At 46.6% G+C, this 17385-nt stretch overlaps 1 protein-coding gene across 1 annotated transcript; it reads left to right on the top strand.

The window, feature by feature from the left end:
• The first annotated feature begins 2362 nt into the window (after nucleotides 1–2362).
• Nucleotides 2363–17385, top strand: PROKR1 (prokineticin receptor 1). The gene is made up of 3 exons (XM_001094867.5): nucleotides 2363–3111; nucleotides 4937–5581; nucleotides 14004–17385. The coding sequence occupies exons 2-3, from the start codon at nucleotides 5097–5099 to the stop codon at nucleotides 14698–14700; spliced, it is 1182 nt and encodes a 393-aa protein (XP_001094867.2). The 5' UTR covers nucleotides 2363–3111; nucleotides 4937–5096; the 3' UTR covers nucleotides 14701–17385.

Raw genomic sequence — 17385 nt, 5'->3', positions numbered from 1 at the left:
GTTTGAGTCACTAAGAAGGATAAGATACCAGTTTGAAAAGAGCCCCTATCAGAGGAACACGAATTCTGAAAAACTGAAGCAAGGGCAAACATGAAATTTACAGTGAAGCTTGGTGGAAGAATGGAGAAATCACTGATACTTTACGAAAAGCTTTTTGTGGGCAATGACCCAAAGATATCAGCAGTTTACAAATGGATACTCATTTCAGGAAGGGACGAGAGGATGTTGAAGATGACGTCTGTAGCAGCAGACCATCCACATGATTTATGAGAAAAAAATTAATCTTATTCATGCCCTAATTGAAGAGGACTGATGATTAACAGCACAAACAATAACCAACACCACAGACACTTCAATTGGTTGAACTCACTCATTTCTGACTGGCAAATTAAAGTTAAGCACACTTTCCACTTGATGGGTACCAAAATTGTTGTGCCCAGATCAGCTGTAGATAAGCGTAGAGCTTTCAATGGAAATATGAAACAAGTGGGTAAGATCATGAAAGATTTCTTTGAAGAACTGTAATGACAGAAGAAACAGGGCTTTACTAGTGTGATCCAGAAGACAAAGCACAATCAAAGCAATGGCTACCAAGAGGTGGGAGTGGTCCAGACAAAGCAAAAGCAAACTAATCAAGAGCAAAGGTCATGGCAATAGTTTTTTGGGGGATGCTCACAGTATTTTGCATGTGGTTTTCTGTAGAAGGCCAAAGAATGAAATATCTGCTTATTATGAGGGTATTTTGAGAAATTAGCCGAAGCTTTAGCAGAAACAATGCCTGCAAAAGCTTCACCAAAGAGTCCTTCACCATGACAATACTCCTGTTCGTTCCTCTAATCAAACAAGGGCAATTTTGCAAGAGTTTCAATGAGAAATCACTAGCCATCCATCTTACAGTCCTGATTTGGCTCTTTCTGACTTCATTTCCTAATCTTCAAAAGTCTTTAAGGAGCAGCCATTTTTCTTATGTTAATAATGTAAAAAAAAAAAAAAGGCTTCATTGATATGGTTAAGTTCCCAGGACCCATGCCAGGCCTGGTGGCTCATGCTTGTAATCCCAGCACTTTGGGAGGCTGAGGTGAGAGGACTGCTTGAGGCCATGAGTTTGAGACCACCCTGGGCAACCTAGCCCAACTCTGTTTCAACAAAAAATTAAAAATAAAGAAATAAAACAGAAAAATTCCCAGGATCCTCAGTCCTTTAGGGATGGACTAAATGGCTGGCAGCATCACAAAAGCATCCTGAATGTGGTGGAGCTTATGTTGAGAGCTAAAGTTTATATATTTTTTATTTTTATCTTTTAATTCCATTTTCCCACAAATTTTTGGAAGTTCCCATGTAAGTGTACATGTATATGTGGAGCATTTTGCTTATCCCTTTATCATTGATGGACATTTGGATTGTTTCCATGTCTTCCCTATTGTGAATAATGCTGCTATGAACATGGATGTACAAACATGCCTTTGAGACCCTGTGTATTAGTTCATTTTCATGCTGCTGATAAAGACATACTGGAAACTGGGAACAAAAAGAGGTTTAATTGGACTTACAGTTCCACGTGGCTGGGGAGGCCTCAATACCATGGTGGGAGGCAAAAGGCACTTCTTACATGGTGGCATCAAGAGAAAAATGAGGGAGAAGCAAAAGCAGAAACCCCTGATAAACCCATCGGATCTCATGAGACTTGTTCACCATCACGAGAATAGCATGCGAAAAACAAGCTCCCATGATTCAATTACCTTCCCCTGGGTCCCTCCCACAACACATGGGAATTCTGGGAGATACAATTCAAGCTGAGATTTGGGTGAGGACACAGCCAAACCATATCACCTTGCTTTTATTTTTTTGGGTTAGACAGCCAGAAGTGGAAACACTAGATCATATGGTAATTGTATTTTTTAATTTTTTGAGGAAACACTATACTGTTTTCTACAGTGGCTGCACCACTTTACTTTCCTACCAACAGTGCACAGGGTTCCAGTTTCTCCACATTCTCACCAACAGTTTTCATTTCTTTTTATAGCTGAATAATATTCTATTGCGTGCATATACTATATGTATTTTGTTCATCAACTTAGCTGATGGACATTTGGGTTGTTTCTGTCTTTTGGTTACTGTGAATAGTGCTGCCATGAACATTGGTGTATGTGTGTCCCTGCTTTCAATAGTTTGGGGTTACATACCTTGGAGTGGGATTGCGGGACTGTATGCCTCATTTTTTGAGGAATCTATGGGCTTGTAAAGGTAAACTGTGCTCTGTAAGTCAGCGCTGTCCGTCCCAGTCTTCTGAGCAGACATCCCTGGGCGGGGGTCCTTCCTCTCTCCAGTGTGCTACCCCGCCCCCTTGTTTGCTCTCTAGAAAGCACTTCTCTGAGCCTCTTTTACGGAGAGGTAGGGCAGCTGGCAACGAAGATTGCCTTGGTGTCCAGTCAGGCTGGCCCAGGGGACCAGGTGGGGGTCGGCCCCTGCGTGTCCCCTGAGGAGGTGTGTGGACAGCGGGGGAGGCTCCTCGGTCCTTTGCAAGCTCGCGGCTGAGTGGGGCCGTATCCACCCACTCAGACGGCGATGGGCTGCCAAGGTGAGCCGCCGAGGAGCCCGGTGCCCCGAGGCGGGCACAGCCGCCCCGCATGGGTGCCCCCGGCTCGGGGTTGACGCAGAACCCTGCCCGGAGCCCCAGCGGCCCCGTTCCCTCCCGGGCGGCCGTGTCGAAGCCTGAGCCCGGCAACGCGCCGCCCGCCTGGCCCGGCTCCCTCCCGCGCGTCCTCGTCGCGAGCGGCAGCCTGGGCGCTCCGGACACTCCCGTCCAGGGCCATCCCGGCCTCCGCAGCCCCGCTGGCCCGGGCGACCCCCGACACGCCTCGCCTGGAGCCCGCACCTTGGCGCCCCACGGCCACCGGAGGCGGGGACAGGGAGTCCGGGGCGGGCCGGGCCGGGGGATCTGCAGCGGCGGCGCGAGCGTAACTCCCCAGCCAGAGCCGGGAGAGCCCCGAGCAGAGGAGGAAGGGAGAGGGGACCTGCCCTCCGCCTGCCGGCTTCTGGGAGAAGCGTCTCCTGTTACGGCCCCGGAATAAGAAACCTGGACCTTGCCCGCTGGGCTCCGCGATGCCGCAGGTACAGAGCCCGCCCTCCCGGGGAGGATGCTCCAGGGACCCCGCGCTCCACCGCCTGCGACCGTGGGGCGCGGGGGCTTCTGAGTGAAGAGGGGGCTTTGCAAGGGATTCATTCCTGTGCGTTTCTTCAGGAGAGCCAGGCTTCCCCTCCTCTGTCCTTAGGGGAAGCCGCCCAGGCTCCAGGGGGAAAGTTGGGAGCAGGCGGGGGACTTGTCAGCAGGGGTTTGTGAGAGAGGCTCCCAGAGATCGAGAGGTCACCAGGTGGGGGTAGGACTGGGGTTCCTCTCTGAACGGTGAGAATAAAGGAGAAAAGACGGCTGGACATTCATCCTTAATCTCGTGACGCCCTCCTCTCCACCCCCGAAGTTTCTATATTCTTTGCTTTTAAACACTACTTTGAGCCTTCAGGTAGCATGCTTGTAGGGGTACCCCTCCAGGAGTGGCATGCCCCTGTGAGCCACGGGGCCTGCAAGGAGTGGGGCCTGTCCCGCCTGGGCTCCAAGCCTGCCCACCTCCTTCTTTTCGGCTGAGTTCTGCTTCTCCTCCTTGACAGGGGCAGAGGGCAAGGGCTGAGCCAAACAGAATTGAGAGCTCAGAGGAAGGAAAAAATCAGGGGAAGGAGTTGGGAAAGAGAGGCAAGGAGAGGCAGCAGTGGGGCTGAGTCTCGCTGGGGCACAGAGGGACTTTAACCCTGGCCCCAAGAAGACAGGCTCCAGATGTTTTGGCTTGGAGGAATATGGAGAACAGGCTTTCCTGGGGGTGGGGAGGTCGGGTCCTGGGCATCTTCCTCATCTCCCTTTCCCAGGGAACTCAGGCTTGCATTCTTCCCTCTGTTCTCCTGACATTTGTTTTAGGGTGCTCTCCAGACCTCAGCTCTCCTTCTATGTCCCACTCGCTGGTCTGATGTCTTCAGGGTTTGGGAGGGACTGCAGGGAGAGGGCAGGGGATAGGGAGACTCTGGCTGCCTCCCTGTGCTCACCAGGGCAGCTGACACTCCCCGAGACCCCTCACCCCTGCCCCATTATGTGGTGTGGTGGAGTCCCTGTACCAGGATTTCGCTCCTCTTCCTTGCAGCTGACGGAGGAGGCCTGAGAGCTCAGTAGTAACTCCTTGCAGTTCTAGGGTGTAACGCTCTCCTCCAGGGAGCTCCAGGCTGTGCAGACATTATTGATCTCCTGCCTGGCAGATGTTGAACCTCTGAGTGTTTAAGCTATTTACCTCTGGACACTCAACCAGCCAAGGAAAAATTTTGCTCTAGAGTCCCCATTCTCATCACTTGGTTAGTCACAGGTTGTGACTTTACCCTACAGCTTCTGCCTGGGGACAGACCTTCATAAATGCTGTTTCCAGTTTCTAGGGTCACAGCAGGTTCTGATGTGGGAACACGAAGTCCAGCAAAGAGAGAGGAAGGTGGCTGTTCTATGGCTCGTGATTTTAGAGCCATGTTTTGCCAGAAGAGCAAGGAGAGCAGACAGGCTTGTCTGAAAGCCCTCCCTCTTAAAGAGCATTTAAAGTAATTTCTTACTCTTCAGCCTCCCCACACTCCCAACTTTTGTCCTTGAGAAAAGGTGCAACATTTCTGAGTCTTCAGTGGAATAGAAATCAACTGAGCCAGTGCTTGATTGTCTCTATAGCAATCCACCCTTCCCTATGTTCAATGCATGTGGTTTTCCTTCATTTTCTCCCATTGGTTCCTTTATTTCTACTCCATCACCCTATATTCACTCTGGGCAGGTAGCTAATAGATCTGCTTAGGTTACAGAGTGGTTTTAAATTTGGCCAGCTTTACTCCAACATGTAGCCAACTGTTTGTATGTCTTTCAAAGGTTTAGAATGGAGCTCAGACACCATACCCCAAAGATGCTGGCAGAGACATTCTGACTCATTAATAGAGAGCTGGCTGATAGCAGAGAGGGGTGATATCAGCCTTGTAGACATTGCTCCGGGGAATTCTGAGCAGTGTTGCTCACAGCACCACCTGGCCAGATGGAGACCACCATGGGGTTCATGGATGACAATGCCACCAACACCTCCACCAGCTTCCTTTCTGCGCTCAACCCTCATGGAGCCCATGCCGCTTCCTTCCCATTCAACTTCAGCTATGGTGACTACGATATGCCTTTGGATGAAGATGAGGATGTGACCAATTCCCGGACGTTCTTTGCTGCCAAGATTGTCATTGGGATGGCCCTGGTGGGCATCATGCTGGTCTGTGGCATTGGCAACTTCGTCTTTATCACTGCTCTGGTCCGCTACAAGAAACTGCGCAATCTCACCAACCTGCTCATCGCCAACCTGGCCATCTCGGATTTCCTGGTGGCCATTGTCTGCTGCCCCTTTGAGATGGACTACTATGTGGTGCGCCAGCTCTCCTGGGAGCACGGCCACATCCTGTGCACCTCTGTCAACTACCTGCGCACTGTCTCTCTCTATGTCTCCACCAATGCCCTGCTGGCCATTGCCATTGACAGGTGAGTGCAGCAGCAGTGGGGGCAACAAAGGCGGTCAGGGAGGAAGGAGCATTGGAATTGCCCCCTCCTGTACTGCAGTTGCAGATTGATGAGAGGTATCTCTATTCACCCTAGATGTAGATGCATGGGGGACTCAAAAGCTTGCCCATTGACTGACAGTGAGAAGAGTTCTCCTTTTCCAGCTTTGTTCAGACAGAAGGCAGCAGAGCCCTCTAGAGTTGGGTGATGGGAAGCTTTTGGTCTCCCCTGCTATGGATGTTTTCCTAGATGTTATACCTTTCAAGGTCTAGAGTAGACAGGTAAGAGGAGATACTGAGGAACACTTTAAGCTCCAGGCAGTTACCTCTTGAGTCAACTTGGAAATCTTGAAGGAGGTTTCTATCTCATCAAGACTTCCTCTACTAACATATGACCTTCTAGCATCATCTGTTTTTAAATAAGATTCAAGAATTTGTGGCTGGCTGTGGTAAATAGTTCAAGCCTATAATCCCAGCACTTTGGGAGGCCGAGGCAGGAGAAACATTTGAGGCCAGGAGTTCGAGACCAGCGTGGGTAACATATCCAGACCTCATCTTTTGAAAAAATAAAAAAATTAGCTGGGTGTGGTGGTGAGTGCCTATAGTCCTAGCTAGTTGGGAGGCTGAGGCAGGAGGATGACTTGAACCCAGGAGTTCCAGGCTGCAGTGAGCTATGTTCATGCCACTGCACTCCAGCCTGGGTGACAGAGGGAGACCTTGTCTCTAAAAAATAAATAAATAAATAAATAAAAAAGATTGAAGGATTTGTTTTGAAAAGAAAAAGAGAACATATGCTTATTTACTTTTTGTTGTTGCATTAATCACTTTGTACCTTTTAGTCCATTTGCACAGATAGTGCAGAAGAACTGTTTCTGGTGATCACAAATAAAATCAGGAAGAGCAGCCCCTGCATGCCTTCCTTCAACTTAGTCTCTTCCTTTAGTGTAAACTTGTGCTAATGGGCCAGGCTGGTCTTTGTTCCTTGGGGGACAATCTTTGCTAGCTCCTCTGCCCACAGTTGGACTGTCATTACAAAGCACCTGGTTACAGTCTAGAGACAATTACCCCGAGGATCAAATCAGGCCTCTGTGTACTTGGATCTGAACAGCCTGTCTCTGTCCCTTAACCCAGAGAGCCTGAGGCATACATGCTCTCCCTGTTCTCTGGCCTCGGGGATCTGAGGGGGTTTGACCTGGCCCTCACAGTCAGGACGCTGTTCCAGAGAGGAGCACAGCTAAGAAGGCTTGTTTTCTGAGACCACAGGCAGGGCGAGCATGGGTGAGATGACCGAAAAGGATAACCTGAGAAAAGGGGGTTGCCAAGGAGCCTCTGTCTGTAAAACCGCCGAGGGGTGGAACCTCTGCCTCCCTTCTCCAGGGAAGGACATCGGGGAGTTAGCAGCGTACATAGCCCTTGGTCTGTCCCCGTAGATCCTTGCAGAACGCTACTTCTCCTTGGCCACATTCCCTCCACTGAATCACAGAGTCCCGCGGCTTTTCATTTACCTGGGCAAGGACCCCAGGTGAACCCACAGAAGGGGCAGGAGGAGAGCAGTCAAGTAGAGTATCTGCCTCCTAGGTTCCCTTCAGAGCTGCCAAGGAAGAGCTCCAGGGACTTTGTCTCTGAACTTTTCTGAAAATAGAAGCCGCCACCTTCTCTCTTAGCCCATGAACAGGACAAAGCATACAGAGTCATTTCCTGAAGTTTCATACTAGCAAGAAACTACATGTGCTCAGCTACTAAAAGTGGGGTAGAGTGCCTCCTGTGGAGTGGGACCCTACTCCCTGGATGAGATCCATTTTACCACTTGTACGGAGTAACAATGGTAGGAGGAAGTAGCTTCAAGGGGAAAGGAAGCCAGGATACACTAAGGGGCATTGGGTTATTTGGAACATGTAAGACTGATATCGATGTCAACCAGTCAGTCTCCATCTACTGAAATTCTTCAAGCTTATAACCTCCTTTCATACCAAACCGAGCTTGTCTGAAATACTGCAAGCTTTTCTCTTGCAGTGTGTTTACACAACGGAAATTAGATACAATAAGAAAGATGAATTAGAAAACATGCTTTGCACCGTGGCGGCTGCTATGGTTGATTGGGGTTATGACTGGAAGCTTGTACCCAGACCTCGAGGAAAGCACCGTGGGCCTTCACGGGGCTGCCCAGTGGTCTTGGCGGATGAACGGCTGCTCCAATGCCCATTTTTTTATTGATGTTTGTGATCTTTTCTTCAATTATTCTTATTTGTATGTGTTGTTACCATCTAATTGTGGTCTAGGAATCATTAATTTTTCTCTGGTCTCATGTGTTGTTCAGGATTTGATCAGTTGGGAGCAACTAATTTTTATCTCGGTTTATAACAAATACACTTAATTGTAAAAATGCCTTTATTTTTGTTTAATGAAACTTCTGTAGCCATGTTAGCAGTTATTCTGCCTGGGTTTAAATTCTGGCTGTATTGTGTGTTGGGTCTTCTGTTAGTTATTTGGCCTCTCTCTGCCTCCATTTTATCGCCTATAAAATGAGGATAAAAAGAAAGCCTATTGTATTGGGTTGCTTTGAGGATTAAATGAAATGATATATTTAATTGCTTAGAACAATATTTAAAACAGTAAGCAATAAATAAACAGTGGATGTGATAATGCTTAATTCTTAAATTAACCCTTATAGGAACGTCTACAGCAAAAAAGCAGATAAACTAATGAACATTTCTGATACACTAACCCCTTTGTTTTCGTTGAAATTATTGTTTTTATTATGTGGTTTTTAAAAAATACAAGATTTCTACAAAATGCTAGAACAAAACTATTTATCATCTACCTGCTTGTATTTATTTATATGATTGGTTCCATTGTTCTCCCAGACATCTAGCCTAGAAGAAAGTCTCCTTTGCCCCGGCTGCTCTCCCTTCTTCACCAGCATTCATTCAACTTCCAGGTCTTGGCAATACCCATTTGTTCATTAGGGCTGGTATCCTAGTCTCCTCTTGGTCTTCCTGCCTTCAGTGTTTCTTGGATCTCCCCATCTGTCGACTCTACTCCTCTGACAATCCATCCGAAGCTTTCATTCATTCATTCATTTAAACAATGCATTTTTATAGAGTAACTATGATGTGACAGATGCTATTGCAAGCACTGGAGATACGACAGTGAACAAGACAAAAACACTCCTTGCTTTCCTGGAGCTTATACCCAAGGGATAGAGAGAGATCCAGTCAGGCAAACAAAAGAGGAAGGTAATTTCAGAAGCAAGAAATACTCTGAACAAAAAGCAAGCACACATGTAAAATGTTGACAGTGACTCTAGGTGGGACCTATTCTAGGTGAGTAGTCAAGAGAAGGGTCTCCGAGGAGTGGCCTTTGAACTGGCTTATGAATGATGCAGGGGGAAACAGCCTGCCTTGGGAAGACAGGGAGCAAGCATCCCAGACAAGGGGGATTGTAAGTGCAAAGCCCCAGAGGCAGGAACAAACCAGACGGGTTCTATGAACAGAGGAACAGAGAGAAGGCCCCATGTGGGCCGAGGGAAGTAAGCAAGGCTGCAGCCAAATTAATCTTCTATCTTGTACATGTCTCCCCTCTCTTGCTTAAAAGACCTCTAATAACTCCATTGTCTACAAAGTATGGCTCAAACCCTTTCATCTGTTCTTCCAAACTTTTATTATCTAGCCCCAGACTGCTTCCCGGTCTCATGGTTAAACACATTTATGTCCTGTTTCCCCCCAAAATGTTGCAATCTTTGTAAGAACTGTCACCATGGCTTTTTATATTTAAAAAAATTTTTTTTAGAGATGGGATCTTGCTATGCTGCCCAGGCTAGTCTTGAACTAGTCTCAAGTGATTCTTGTACCCCTACCTCCCAAAGTGTTGGGATTACAGGTGTGAGCCACTGTGTCCAGCCAACTTTTTACATGTCTATTCACCCAGTGCCAGGCACTCGATGAGGGTGAAATTGCACAAAAACCCTATTAGGTGCCCAGAATTCACAGACAGCAAAAGGTTATAAAAGAAGTAAGACACAATCACAGCTCTTGAGAGGCTGACCATCTGGAGTTGCAGGTAGGATGGGACCAGGGAGAACTAGCACTTACAAAACAGTTAAAGAATAAGTAAAGGATAAATTTGAAGGAAAATTTAGAGAAGAGTAAGATCATTATGTACCAGAGTAGTCAGAGGAGGCTTCATGCAGGAGGTGGACTTCTAAGTGTCCTTCAACAAATGAAGATCAACAAAGGAGAGACAAGTTTTCCCAAGAGAGTGAGTAAAACAGTGTTCAGAAAAGCCTAGAGGTGGGAATGCCTGAGGTGAGTTTGAGGTACCTTAGAGAGGGATGTCGGGTGTGGGTAAGAAACAGAAGGACAATAGAGATCGGAAAGAATAGGATCTATTTCAGAAGGTCTCAATGGCTAGGCAGAGGGAGTCAGACCTGAGGGAAGCAGGAAACTAAAAAAGATCATGAGGCCAGCTGCGATGGCTCATGCCCGTAATCCTAGCACTTTGGGAACCCTAGGCAGGTAGATCCCTTGAGCTCAGGGTTCGAGATCAGCCTGGGCAACACAGAGAGATCCTGTCTCTACAAAAAAAAACTAATGTGGATTTAATAAGATTAACAGTGACTAATGTGAATTTAATAGGGTTTGTAAGTGCTAGTTCTCCCTGGTCCCATCCTACCTGCAACTCCAGATGGTCAGCCCCTCAAGAGCTGTGATTGTGTCTTACTTCTTTTATAACCTTTTACTGTCTGTGAATTTACCAGGCATGGTGGCATGTGCCTGTAGTCCCAGCTACTCAGGAGGCTGGGGTGGGAGGAACCACTGGGCCCAGGAGATAGAGGCTGCAGTGAGCTGTTGTGCCACTGCACTCCAGCCAGCTTGGGTGACAGAGCAATACTCTGTCTTAAAAAAACATGCATCATGGGAGACCTCTGCCCGAGCCACAGGTCTGGGTTTCCTTTTAATGTGTAGACACTAAGATCCCACAGCATGTGGGGGCTCCAAGGAATTTCTCTTTTACCCAGAATGCTGAGGAAACTGGCCAGTCTATGTACCTGTGAAGAAGCTCTCTTCTTCTGTCTTGATGAAGCTAAGGCCTGAATAATCTTGCCCAACCTTAGGAAGCACAGAAGCCTCCTGGTGAGCTCATTAGTCAGGGCCACTGGCCTGACGATTGGGTTGTGTTATCTCTGCCCATCCCATGACTAGCCTAGTAGCTGCTGGGACCACTGTTACCATGATTTGATCCGGGACTTGGTCCTGGGAAGAGAGACAGAGCCCAAATACTTCTTTTCCAGCCCATTGTTATCACAATTATTGCCCGGACCATCTCTTTGTCTAGCAGCTTTTATTCCTTGTTCTCTGGGAACTGTTAGCTCTACGTGAATCTGGACCTAAGCCACTGTAGTGGCAGACACACAGGGCAAGCCAAGGACATACTCATAAGCAGAGAAAAGCGGCTGCCACATGTCAGACCCCTTTTTGGAACACCAATAGTTAGAAACCAACTGTGATGGAGAGGAAAGAGGAGAAGGGCTGCTGGGATGCCAGGAAGGCAAGAGGAGGGGGCATCGTTTGCTCTTGGCTGAAAAAAGGAGGAGGTAAAAAGCATTCAGAGAGGCCACTGGATTTGCAGAAAGATGTGGGTCTGAGTCATTGTTCTGTTGATATCTAGTTGTGTGGCTTTTTGGCAGGTTAACTTCCCCAAGCCTCAGTTTTCTCATCTATAAAGTGGACATCGTCACTGTCTTACTTATTTAATAGGGTTAGAATTATCTAGTGAAAAAGTGGATTTGAAAATGCGCTGTAAATTGTAAACTTCTTTATAAACATAAGCAAACCTAGCATTACTAGTGCTAGAGGTCTGGAGTTCTGGTCCTAGCATTGACAATGCTGATGGAAATCCTTGAAACAGTTTTCCGCAATTTGCCTATTTGTAAATATATCAGGAATGCCTCCCGCACAGCTCATGGCACTAATCCTGGGGATGGAGTTGGGGTGATGTCAGAGAGACTCAGAATGAAATAACTATCTGATAGGTAGTCACAGATTACCCTGAAGATTAGTTTTGATGTATAGAGTTTATCCTATAAAATAGAAAGTAGGAGAGGACTTGCAAATCGAGTATTTGCCAATAACAGGTAAAGGAAAATTGCTGTGTATACAGAATAGCTCTGGGAAAAAATACATTTTAAAATGTTAGTAATTCCTTGTATATTAATAGCTTACTGTTGCTATGTGCAGTCTCTCATTGGAGCCTCATAGTATCTAGGTAATATTCCTATTTTATAGATGAGGGAAGTGAACCTATAGGGATAAGAAAAATGACTCAGATTCATAGAGCAACTTTCTGGCAAACCTGGGATTAGACTTGTGGTCTTCTGAGTCTTAGGTCGGTGTTCTCTCCCATATGTTTATTGAAAACACACTCTGTCTGAAGCATCATAAAGGCTTAGGTAGCTACTATCGGGAAAAGGAATGGAATTATGTGGTGAAAATTCTTATAGGGAATAAATATGAAATAGGAAATTTCTTTGTCAGAGTAATCAGCAGAATGTGGCGGGGTAGGCAGAGGGCAATGGAGCCAATGAGAGCAGAAGGTCTAAACTCTCCATTTTCATTGTGAGTCAGGGCTAGTTTGAGGCTCTGGTTACATCAGGAGCACTGCGGTCTTAATGAAGGGCTCACTCTCGTGCATTGACAATGGCATTGCCAACATCCTGCAGACATTTCCCTTTTTACTTCTGGCACTTGGGAGATTGGCTAGAGTGCCAGGGATGGCAGTCAGCGGGTGTCCAGAGTGGGCGCAACCCATCCTACTTCATCTAACCTCTGGGGGCTAGAAGAGAGCTGGAGGCTTACTCCTGCCAACTCTCTAAAGGATGCTCAATAGGCTTGAGTGCCCAGGCTGTGAGGGAGGGACAGAAAGAGCAGAAATACAATCAGGAAAAAAAAATAAGTAAGAATGAACCTCTCTTCAAATCAAAATTCCAAGAAAGATGACTTCATAAGGATTGGTTTCAAAGGAAACAGAGCTGGTTTGGCCTTCCTTCAGGCCCTGGTCACATTTGCTCTGGGCTCTACCTGGGATAAGTTCTGGACACGTGAGACCGTGTTTGTTTCTAGTGTTGACCAATCAATCCCCTCCCACTTCACTCCCCATCTCTCTCTTTCCCCAACTTCCACCCCCTGCCAGCCACAGGATATCTTCCAGGAAACCAGAGCTCTCTGCATAAGCTGTGTGCATTCTCTCTGGGAAAGAGGCTATCAGCTCTCATGCCGCACAATGACTCACATCCCCCCTAGAAAGGGCTCTCTCTGTTTCTGGACCACTGCGGTAACAGCAATGTGGGTTTTCTTTTTCTTTTTTTTTTTTTTTTGAAAGGACAAAAGCAGTGTCTTTTCACTGTCTGATGCTTTGCGGTTAAAAAAAATACATTCGTGTATATTCTCAATTGATTTTCACATCAACTCTGTGAGGTAGGGTTAAATGTTTTCTATCAAGGAAGGGTCCTGTGGTCTGTGACCTTGAGAAAGTCATTCATCTCTCACTGCCTTCCATTTTTCCACCTGAAATTGAGACACATGGCCACAAGCTTTTCCTCCTCTGCATGCAAAGCAACAGTTTTTAGAATGTGGAATGAAGAAAAACCTTTGCCCACTGTTTCCATTGGAAAGGGCAGATTCTCCCAACTCTTTGAATTATCTTGCCCTTTTAGCTCTAAACTGAGAGGTAATTAGAATGAACAGCCCAAGAACAGGAAGGAGCTGGGAACAGTGCCAGGCTAGAAACCGATGGGAGGAATTATTATATTTAATACTAATTGTTATCATTTTGAGTACATATTAGGTTTAAAACTGTGCCAGGCACAGTGCATACATTATCACATTTAATATTTAACAGCCAACAAAACTTTTGCAGATAAGGAAATTAAGGGTCAGAGTGCATCAACAAAACTTGGCTGAGGTTGCACAGCTAATTAGAGATGACCCTGGGGTTTGCTTCAAGTTGGCCTTTTGCAGAAGCCCATGTACCACTGGGAGTTTCCTCCACACATACCATTTGGTTGCTCCTTAGACTGTTGTAAAATGAAATAGCAGATTCGCTTGAGCCCAGGGGTTTGAGACTAGCCTGGGCAGCATACGGAGACTCTGCCTCTACAAAAAATAATGAAAAAAATTAGCGCGGGTGGTGCATTGCACCTCTAGTCCCAGCTACTTGGGAGGCTGAGGTGGGAGGATTGCTTGGGCCTAGGAGTTCGAGGCTGCAGTGAGCTATGATCATACCACTGCACTCACTGCACTCCAGCCTGGGTGACAGAGCAAAACTCTGTTTCAAAAAAAAAAAAAAAAAAAAAATTATCCAGCACTTCTTTCTCACAGTGGCTGCCTCCACTTGTGTTCTTGCCCTAGGTATCTGGCTATTGTCCACCCGCTGAGACCACGGATGAAGTGCCAAACAGCCACTGGCCTGATTGCCTTGGTGTGGACGGTGTCCATCCTGATCGCCATCCCTTCCGCCTACTTCACCACCGAGACGGTCCTCGTCATTGTCAGGAGCCAGGAAAAGATCTTCTGCGGCCAGATCTGGCCTGTTGACCAGCAGCTGTACTACAAGTCCTACTTCCTCTTTATCTTTGGCATTGAGTTCGTGGGCCCCGTGTTCACCATGACCCTGTGCTATGCCAGGATCTCCCGGGAGCTCTGGTTCAAGGCGGTCCCTGGATTCCAGACCGAGCAGATCCGCAAGAGGCTGCGCTGCCGCAGGAAGACGGTCCTGGTGCTTATGTGCATCCTCACCGCCTACGTGCTGTGCTGGGCGCCCTTCTACGGCTTCACCATCGTGCGCGACTTCTTCCCCACCGTGTTCGTGAAGGAGAAGCACTACCTCACTGCCTTCTACATCGTCGAGTGCATCGCCATGAGCAACAGCATGATCAACACCCTGTGCTTCGTGACAGTCAAGAACAACACCGCCAAGTACTTCAAAAAGATCATGCTGCTCCACTGGAAGGCTTCTTACAATGGCGGTAAGTCCAGTGCAGACCTGGACCTCAAGACAATCGGGATGCCTGCCACTGAAGAGGTGGACTGCATCAGACTAAAATAACCCCCTGGACTTTGCAAAGTTTAAGCACAAGGCAGGGTCCTGCGGACACTGACTAGTGTGCTTGGATGCACATCAACCTGGGACTTTTTGTTTGCGGCAGAGGGCAGAGTAAATGGACCACTCTGTGAACCATGTTTTCAAGGAGCTCAGAGTTTCTACAATGCATGTGACCAGACACTATCAATAGTGGCAATTGTTGAATGTCTAATTTGCACACCAGTAGGTACTGGTAAGACTTATATATGCTGATGACATTAGTTGGCAAAATGAAATTGGAATTAAACAGAGGAAAATGTTGTGGTGTAGATAGAAATAAGGGAGTTTCCACAAAAGAACTGGAGTAGGTATCTAGGATTGCAGTACATGTGCTCGCAGTGTGAGGGTATCTCTGGGCCATCCACCTACTCATCACACACCGATCCGGCCCATCTCTGGGAATATTCTTCAGCTGGAGTTCATGCCTAACATTTGCAAGACTGGAGCGAGAATATGAAAGAGACTCTAAGCTCCTTGTGCAGCCCTTCTCCTCTCATCTCTCATGGCGAGGGGCCTTGCATGCATGTATTCATGGTCAAGTTCTGTGCAAACTCTTCCTCCCACACTGCTCTATGGCAACCCTCAGGCCCAGAGGTCTGCACATAGGTGGTAAGGCTCTTCATCAGAAGGACTGGCTTGGGGAAGAAGACACATAGACCCTGGATGCCATTTGGACAGGGAATTACGGGTTCTGGGTACCTGGAGTAAGTCTAGAGGGGGAAGCCTGGATTCAGGGTAGGCATGTCCCCCGGCTCCATGGACTTTTTGCCTTCAGTGAGGAGGGAGATGCAAGTGGAGGAGAGTTAAAACAGGAAGGCAAAACTGGAAACATGCGGGGCTCAGTGCGGTTCAGGTGCGGCAGGGGCTCAGGCTCTCCGGGTATACAGATGACACTGTTCCCACCTGTTATTTCGTTTGGACCAATTACACTTCCCCTAAGTCCTTCCCTTCCCTCTCATGCCTCCATGCTTATGAAGCATAGAATCTTTGAAAATGGACACAGTACCACCTGGATATGGCCTTCATTCATTTTTCTGTTTTCACCAGCTCTCAAATGTGAGTGATGAAGAGTTCCCTCCTAACCAGACAGCATGGTAAGGTATCCTCATTGATATGATTTGAGGGCAAGATATCCTTATTACTGGCCCCTGAATCCATCCTAGTCTTTGTTCCTTTGGATTAAGACTTGCTTTGCTTCTAAAATAGGGTTCCTCTTAGGAGGGATAAGCCACACATTTCTAGTCCTCAGTGGGAATGAAGTCATGTGATTCAGTGGCAGAGGATGCAGGTCAGATGCATCTTCCAGAAGTCTGTGCCGCCCTGAGCACCCAGGAAAGAAGGGGACATACAGACGGGTAGTGTTAGACCAAACAGTGAGCTTCAGTGACCCCACAGGTTGTTGAAGACTCATCCCACTTTCTAACCTGCCTCCTTTGTTTGATGTTTTGAGTTTTGGAGTTTGGTATTTTGGAGCTGGAAGATCTGAGAGACAGACTTGAGTCTGTCAACTGTGTAGCCCTGGGCAAAGCCTCTCCGAGGGGACAAAGGTAACACCTGTGATACCTTCTGACCGAGTGGCTATGAGAAGCCAATGAGACAATACGTGGGAGATACCTTCAACCACACAAGTTGTCAAAAGGATGGACTAGGAACTGTGTGTAGTGCGCCTGGACAAGAAAAACCTCTTACCTTCGCTTGTGTATCCAGAAACCTGGGCGTCTCCACTTTTATTTTTCTTTGTGTAAATTATTCTTTTGCGCTTCTTAACAGTGCTGTATGCATTATGTGCCTAATAACATGGCTGTGCAAACAAGGTCATGAGATTTGCTCATAGATGCATAAAGGAAAGGGTGGCGAGTCTCCGGTTAGAAGATGAGTTTAGGGTTTTGGAAACTCCAGAATCGGAGTATCTTTGTGATCCTGGAAGTGCTGATCATCTTCTCATGACTGTTCGCAGCCAGCATGAATCTGGGCAATGGGATCGTTGTTTCTCAGTCTGGTTTTCTTCTCACGAGTGTGTAGAGCTACAGCGTGGACTTGTCTTTTTCTTATTTAACTCTAGAGCAGCACACCTACAAGGTTTTTTAAGTGGCATGTGTGACATGTTCCCCTCCAAATATAGTCAACTCCTTATTTTGGGCAGCAAAGTTTATTTTGTATAGTTACTTTATTTCCCTGAAAGACACATTACAAAAATCTATTTATTTCTTCTATTAGATCACCCAATAGACTTACCCTACAATTTAATCATAATTTAATCATAATGCTCTTGGAGAATAAAATTAATTAAAATATTAGCCTAAACCAAATATGCATTGGAAGGCCATTTTTGTTTTTTATATAAAATCATATATTGCATTCTAAAATCTGGAAGGTTAGCTTTTGGATTAAAAAGTTAAAAATGATATAATTTATTGCATTATGTCCATCCCTTTCATTAAGAATGCTAAACAAGAGTTGATTGTATTAAACAGGAGGTTTTTGTATGCGACAACCAAATCCCCCTCTGCTTTTCAGCCTAAAATGTATCAATTTTTCACTCAACTGTCTGTAATGCTTCCAAATATTAGTGTGTGCTTGTAATTTTATAGTGAATGAGAGTGTTGTGTTGTTATCAAGTGAAATGAAAATACCTGTATATATAGAAAA

This window comes from Macaca mulatta, chromosome 13 (assembly GCF_049350105.2).
Source record: "Macaca mulatta isolate MMU2019108-1 chromosome 13, T2T-MMU8v2.0, whole genome shotgun sequence".
Taxonomy (NCBI): domain Eukaryota; kingdom Metazoa; phylum Chordata; class Mammalia; order Primates; family Cercopithecidae; genus Macaca; species Macaca mulatta.
This window is presented reverse-complemented; position numbering and strand designations above follow the sequence as displayed.

Excerpts from the sequence above, each read along its gene's own strand:
- PROKR1 (XM_001094867.5), top strand. The coding sequence starts at position 5,097 with ATGGAGACCACCATGGGGTTCATGGATGACAATGCCACCAACACCTCC. Across the intron at positions 5,582-14,003 it reads CTGGCCATTGCCATTGACAG|GTATCTGGCTATTGTCCACC; the intron begins GTGAGTGCAGCA and ends TTCTTGCCCTAG.